General features: G+C 37.1%; 1 protein-coding gene across 4 annotated transcripts in view; it reads left to right on the top strand.

Annotated features, from left to right (window-relative positions):
• The window catches only part of LOC109541249 (NADP-dependent malic enzyme-like), a 51,815-nt gene that overhangs the window by 38,234 nt on the left and 6,039 nt on the right, over positions 1-7,542 (top strand). For all 4 annotated transcript variants that reach the window (XM_048670282.1, XM_048670284.1, XM_048670283.1 and 1 more), the window contains exons 4-8: positions 940-1,121; positions 1,332-1,564; positions 4,392-4,552; positions 6,547-6,694; positions 6,753-7,072. In XM_048670282.1, the coding sequence (XP_048526239.1) occupies positions 940-1,121; positions 1,332-1,564; positions 4,392-4,552; positions 6,547-6,694; positions 6,753-7,072 (1,044 nt within the window). The remainder of the gene's footprint in view (positions 1-939; positions 1,122-1,331; positions 1,565-4,391; positions 4,553-6,546; positions 6,695-6,752; positions 7,073-7,542) is intronic.

The raw sequence follows: 7,542 nt of genomic DNA on the forward strand, positions 1-7,542 counted from the left end.
CGCCTTTGATAATGTCTACCACAGTTGTGGACGAAACGTCAGGGAGAAATTCCTATAGACCACGGCTTCAAAGCCCGGAAAACATTGCTAAATGTTCTTTATATAACAGTATTTAAACAACAAATATTTATCTCTATGATTTATAAGAATTCCAGCTGTGTATTCTATTGTATTATAATACCATCAAGAAATATATAACTCCGACATCCTTCGTTCATATGAATTATTTTCAAGCTTTACAACTTGGCAGCTATTTGATAGATTTTATTTTAACCAATCAAAATCGTTTCCAGTCACGTGAGTGATTTATGTTAAGCTATTTGTCAGTTTCCAAAGCAATTGTTTCAACACAATTTTGATTTGAAAGTAAATCTAATTTCGAAACTTTTCAAATTTCTTCAAATCTTTTAAATAGAAGGATAATACCTTTTTGATAAAGCTCTGAGACCACACGGCCTGTATGTAGTCTTTTTCAACGCATGCCACCACACAAAGCTTCAATATGTTATTACAGGTCTAAGTCTCCATGTGCTCCCGTTGCCAACAAACAGTGGTCTTTTGAGTGGTCCGGCCTACGTGGTCTCTCCCAGTCAACTTGGGGTCAAGGATGACTCCAATATTTTGACTCTTGTCTTGTCAAAAAGATTTAGACCCTGAAGAGATCAATCAACTTGTCTCAGATTTTTCCGGGTTAGCGGATAGTCCCACTATTGTTGCACCGTATTTCCACTCTAATCACAACATGATGTATTATGCTCGTCACAGTATCCGGGATGTACCGGAATTAATTTATTAACGTACTTTAAATATAGAAGCATTAGCCGACTAAGACGGTCTGCATCCTCATAATGCATAATTTTTTATTTCAGCTAAAAGTTTATTGATTTGTAACATAGATAAAACTTTATTTACATGTATTATAAAGGTTAGTCGTTCTAGGATCGTAACGAAAAGCTATTCTACAAATTTGCAAGAGAACACGTTCACGATATTATGCCAATAGTGTACACGCCTATCGTTGGTCTCGCTTGTCAAAACTTTGGTTTAATCTTTAAAAGACCTAGAGGATTGTTCCTAACGATTTACGATAAAGGTCACATTTACGAAGTAATGAAAAACTGGTAAGTAGTTGTAAAACTAATTATTCTAGGGCGTCTGTTTTATTCCTTTTTGAAATAACATTAACACTATTACAACTCAAAACAATCTTAAACTATTTACTGATTTGTTTGTCTTATTTTATATCTATCAAATCTTTGTTCTGATTAAGCGTCTTCTAAACTGTAATACATGTTATTCTCCTTGCACGTGATCTTTCATTTTAATTTTAGGCCTTCCACAGATGTAAGAGTAATCGTAGTGACAGACGGAGAACGAATCTTAGGCCTAGGAGATTTAGGTGCTTGTGGAATGGGAATACCCATTGGAAAACTTTCCCTATACACAGCATTAGCTGGTATCAAACCCCATCAATGCCTACCGATCACTATTGATGTTGGTACCAATAATGAGCAATTTTTAAACGATCCTTTGTACATTGGTTTGAAGCAAGAGCGAGTACGTGGTAAGTATTCATACACCTTTCGGAAAAATACTGTTTGAGAACTAGAAATAACAGAAATTGAAATAATATTAGTTATTTAAATGTACCATTCCACCCTCGTCTGGAGGAACAATGGGTCCGTCCGTCGGCGACGAAAATGTTGTTATTTCTGTCTGACTAGAGCGAATTAGGATATAGCGACTTTTAGGACACTCATTATAAATTGCATTTTTGCATAGAAACAGTACGAATACAATCGCCAAGGCATACGATACTCTGTACGCTGCGCGTAAAAAAAGTTTACGTCAGTTCAAACGTTCACAAAACGTAAAGAAAGTACTCAAGCATATAAACCCGTCTAGGGTGAAAAGTAGTGTAAAAGATCCCGTCCAGGGTAAAATCGAGCCTTGCTGCAACCCGTTCAACTTGTGATATCGTTGAGTCGGGGGAGTCAAAGATTTCCAATAATTATGCAATAATTGTCAACAATACATGCTGTCAAAGTTTCTTCGTTAAGTGTAAAAGTGGCAATTCTGAACCGCTGAATTAAGCGGATTAGGCGTTCTTGCGTCCAGTAAGCAGTGTTAGTTCCCGAGTCAAGCACAACCAAAATCCTGACTACCTTTTGGCACTTCTAGTGAGTCTGCGTTAATGTACAAGTGAGTGTTGCGTCAGTTACCTTTGGCACTTCTAGTGAGTTTGCGTCAATGTACAAGTGAGTGTTGCGTCAGTGTTTTTAGGCAACAGTTTTAGAATAAGTAGGTAAAAAATCACTGCATTGTAAGTCTAATAGACCGTAATTGTTGGTAGTAGTTTTAGTTTTTATAATTAATTATAAAGTAATGAATTGACAAGTAGTTGGACTCCATCTCAAGTAGACGAACCACCTTCGAAATACAGGTCACTTCAAGGAAGTTAAAATAATACGCTTTTGTACTCAGGAAATTAATGTTCTTCGTGCACAAATACTCTTCTTCTTCTCTTTGTCAGCCGCTGTCCATTATCTGTCCACTCATGAACAAAGGCATCTTTCATTTGTTTCATGCTGTTCTGTTTTTGCACTCCTCTTTGTTTGCCGTGGTCTCCAGTGTACAAGCCTTGATACCCATCTGTACACACTTAGTCTGGCAACATGCCCAATCCATTGCCACTTAAGCTCAGCGTTGCGCTTTATTATGTCTATTACCTTCGTTCGTTTTCTTATTTCTTCGTTACGGATTTTTTCTCGTATGCTAATGGCAAACATTGCCCATTCCATGGACCTTTGCATTGCCCTAAGGTTATTGGTGTACTTCTTGGTTAAAGCTTTTGTCTCTAGACAAAATATTGCGACAGGCAGGATGCATGTGTTAAAAACCCTTTGCTAAGGTTTATAGGGATGTCAGGGCTTTTAACTATATGACTCAGTTCTCCAAATGTCATCCATGTCAGTCTTATTCGTCGCTTTATCACTGCCGTTTGGTTTTTTTGTCCCATTTTAATGACATGACCAAGATATGTATATTTGTCTACAATATCCAAAGTTTTGTCTGTTATTCTTATGTTTTCCTTAGTCCTGCCCATTATTGTTGTTTTTGATAAGTTAATTCTTAGGCCGACGTCATTTGCAGCTTTATTTAGTTGTTCTAGTATGTTCTGAAGCTCTTGGATATCTGAACTTAAGCACTAAGTCATCGGCGAAGCGTAAATGGTTTTAAAATTTACCATCAACGTTTACTTACACCTTTATTTTCCCACGGTAGCTTATGAAAAACGTCTTCCAAGGCCAACGTAAAAAGGTTTGGGGATATAGGTTTGCCTGCTAATTGGAATTTTTTTGGTTCTCAAGTCTTTTTTACACGAAAATTAGCGCTTCTCTATATGTTCTTAAGAACGGTAGAATATCTTGAGTCAGTCCTATCCTCTATCCGTCACACGTAGAACCGTCCACATTTGAACGCAGTAAAATGCCTTAAGTCTATAAAGGCCAAGTGAATTGGAATATTTACTTTGTTGTCTTCTCTATTAACATTTGAATGGTCTGCAAGTGATCAATAGTGCTATATCCTTTTAGAAATCATGCCTGCTCCACTTGCTGATAGGCATCTAATCTACTTGTCAGTCGGTTTGTAGGCTTCTTTGTTAGTAGTTTATAAAGGTGGGACAGAAGGCTGATAGTTCGATATTTTTCAATGTCGGTGATGCTACCCTTTTTAAAAAGTGGAAAAACCTCTGCGCGGTGCAATGTTTCAGGGATGTTGCCTTCAGCTAAACATTTATTAAATATCATCTGTAGAATTCGTTCCATAAAGTCTTCGCCTATTTTTAGCATTTCACATGTTCACCAGGCGACTTACCGTTCTTCATTTGTCCTAGTGCGACCCTTATTTTGTCTTTGGTTATATCAGAAATTTCTTCTGAACCTAAATTGCAAATGGCAACTTTCTGAATTCAGCACAACAGAGGCGTACAAACCAGATTAAAAATTTCTACCTGTTTAGAGGTTTCGTCTCTACGTCGTCTTTCGTCTGACTGAAAGCAGTCAACCTACACTCATCCTCATCTCAACGGTCTTTTAAATCAGAAAAAAAATCATAGTTAGTATTTTCCTTGTTGTTTAACAGCTTAATTTTAACAGGTTTACATTATTGTCACATCTTCTTGGCTCGGTATCAGTCAGTTTATCTATAAATATAAATACCTACATGCAAAGGTTTGAAAATTCAGTCAAATGTTGTTTGTTTGCTAAGTTAAGCCGCTCAGTTAGATCACAGGTCGCAAGTTTTTAACGATTACTGCACATAATAAATCATAATCTGTCTCCTAATATTATACCAACGGGTGATCAATTCTGTAATTGCAATTTCAGGAAAAGAATATGATGATCTCATTGATGAATTTATGCAAGCCGTCGTGCAACGTTACGGTCAGAATTGCCTCATTCAATTTGAGGACTTTGGGAACTCAAATGCTTTCCGCTTACTGGAAAAATACAGGCGCTCTTATTGTACATTCAACGATGATATACAGGTAAATTTTTAACGTGCTAATGTAGCGATAAACATGTATTACTATGGAACATTAAAAAAAAGGTTACACATCATTAAAAGTGTAAAATATTCATATTTTTTACAGAAGAAGTATATGAACAGAGTAAACAGATGAAACTAAAATGCAAGTATAAGCGTTCCTCTAGTATGTTGAAAACAAGTCAATGTTTCAAAATGTAATTCTTCAATCGAGTTCCAGTAGCAATGATATAAATACTTGCAAGTCCATGCCTACTCTTGTTACATTACAGGATGTGTTTTATCACAAAACTGTCCCATCTTACAACATACTTTCAATAATCCTTGGATACCTATAACATAGCCACTTGACATGCGAAGAAAGTTTTCGGGCCAAGAAAAGTTGATAGAATCGAATTGATGTAGGTCTTCTTCAAGCCATTGCTTGACACCAAGTGTCTTCGCAAGTGTGGGTTAAAGCATAATTTGTGCGAAACCTTTAAATTAATTTCCATGCTTAGTCTTAGTCATGTCTTAGTGCATGTTGCTATCAATGTCTTAATCGTAAAATAAAGTTGGGCTTCAGCAATYAGATGTTTAGTTGCATCTTCTCTTTCTCCAAGTGCCTGTTGCCTAGGGGAGTACCTGAAAACCACGAAAATCGAAGGATCATGACGACATTGGCGATAATGCCGGAGAATGGTCCGCACTTTGGTTTGTTATTTCCACCAAGCTTCGGCTAGAATCCGTAGAAGATCCTCGTTTGAAAATGTCTGGGCCCCGTGGCGCTGGGTTGTCTCCACCAGAAGGGTTTCCGGTCGTTGCGGCATTAAATAGCCCAGTAAATGGAATGTYCGGTGACCGCGAATTCATTGTTATCTTTTTTAAGTCTTTCAGAAGTAAGAAAATGTTTTGCGAGAAGGATTTTCAGGGCCACCCCTTTTTAATGTTTTCTTCGGTAGCACTAGGGTAATCCTTCACTTTTGTCTTTAATAAAAAGTTGGAATCAGCCGGGTTCTGTCCACTTAAAGTAAACCGAAGCGAGGTTCCAGAAACACAACTTGATCCTACAGAATATTATCTGAATATATGTTAAAAAGCAGTGGCGAAAGTATGCAGCCCTGTCTGACGCCTCGTAGAATTTGACTTTCTTCTGTTAACTTTCCGTTTTTTTAATTGTCTGAAATTTACACTGGAGACAATTCTAACATCCCTGCTGTCCACCTTCATGTTCTTTAACAAGACTATAAGCTTCTTGGGTTGTACTCAATCGAAGGCCTTCTCATAATCAACCAAAAAACGTTGTTACGCTAGTCACGACATTTTGTATGACAATAGAAGTATGTTCAGAGCAAACAGTGCTTCTCTAGTTCCCAAAGCGTTTCTAAATCCCAATTGAGTTTCATCCAAATCTGCTTCACATTTGGATCTTATCCTCCCATGAATAGTTACCTTCAATGTGTGGCTCATGAGGCTTATTAGTCTGTACTCACTGCATAGGTTTTCTTGCTGTTTTTTGGGAATTGGAATGAATATCCGTATTGATTCCAATTCCCACAGCAAAAATTTCAGCCAATCTTCCGGCAAGTCTCCAGTCGTTTACACCGTATTAAACAGTTTGCCTTAGATTTCAATGTTTTTCTCTTCGATCTTTTTTAACAGCTCCGTTGGAATGTCATCAAGTCCGGAGGCTTTTTTGGGTTTTGCATATTTTACTTTACTGCAAATAAAATCTCACACTTGAGAATTTCTGGTCCTCTCGTCAACGCAGTCATCGAAGTTGGATGCATTCGGTCTATCATCATCAAACAGCTCTTTTATGTATTTGAGCCCTGTTCCAAGAATTGGATTTTCAACTAGGATATTTGCGCCAACAGTGTCTACTAGTATATTAGTTACTTCGCTAACCCTTATATACATGCTGAACGTCTAATGTTAATTCTCCTGGTCTTCAATTTTCTTACACACTACACACACAAGCAACCATTCATGCTTAATCACAATTATTTTTTATAGGGTACTGCCAGTGTAGCAGTAGCAGGATTACTAGCATCGCTGCGTATAACTAAGAAAAAACTGAGCGACAATGTTCTGGTATTCCAAGGAGCTGGCGAAGCGAATTTAGGAATTGCACAACTATGTGTTATGGCCATGCAAGCCGAAGGTAAAACTGATGACCCGCATTTCGAATTATATCACCTGAAATGCGTGCTTCTCTTTAGGTACAAGTGAACAGGATGCCCGTAGTAAAATCTGGATGGTTGACTCTAAAGGTCTGATCGTTAAAGATCGGCCATCAGGCGGTATTTCGGAGCATAAAGCACCGTATGCTCAAAACCACGCTCCAATTGAAACTCTGACCGATGTGGTCAAACAAGTGAAACCATCAATTTTAGTAGGGGCTGCAGCTATTGGAGGTGCTTTTACTGAGGAAATCCTAATCGAAATGTTGAAAAACAATTCAAAACCTGTTATTTTTGCATTGAGTAACCCTACCCACAAGGCTGAATGCACTGCCGAGGAAGCATATAAAGCGACAAATGTAAGTATGAAGAAAATCATAAATACTTTAATATAATTTTTATATACAGTAGTAGGTAAGTGGTTATGCAAAATTGATTACTATTAAGTTAAAAAAATGCGACCCAGTTCAGATATAGAAAATTATTAAGATGTTGAATTAGTCTTCCATCTACTTCGTGAACACGAAATATGATACTGATCAGTTCACAATAATCACACAGTTTACTTATTCACATCTTTAGAGATGTACAGTGACTGCACCACTTTACAATATTTCCTAATAGCAAAGTTGAAATTTACATTCATTCAATCTACGTTAATCGAGAAAGTTTCCCTCCTTCCCAATCAGTGACCCGATTTTGGACTATTCCTGCATTAATCCTGTATCTGAAAAATAATCGTGTATTATGTGTAACATCAATAGTAACAATAAAACAGTAAGTATATTTTATATAGATACTTACTGTTTTATAAAATGTGTGTACGTTT

The sequence above is a fragment of the Dendroctonus ponderosae genome, unplaced genomic scaffold (assembly GCF_020466585.1).
Source record: "Dendroctonus ponderosae isolate FM_Combo_2020 unplaced genomic scaffold, Dpon_F_20191213v2 Dpon_F_20191213_1, whole genome shotgun sequence".
Taxonomy (NCBI): domain Eukaryota; kingdom Metazoa; phylum Arthropoda; class Insecta; order Coleoptera; family Curculionidae; genus Dendroctonus; species Dendroctonus ponderosae.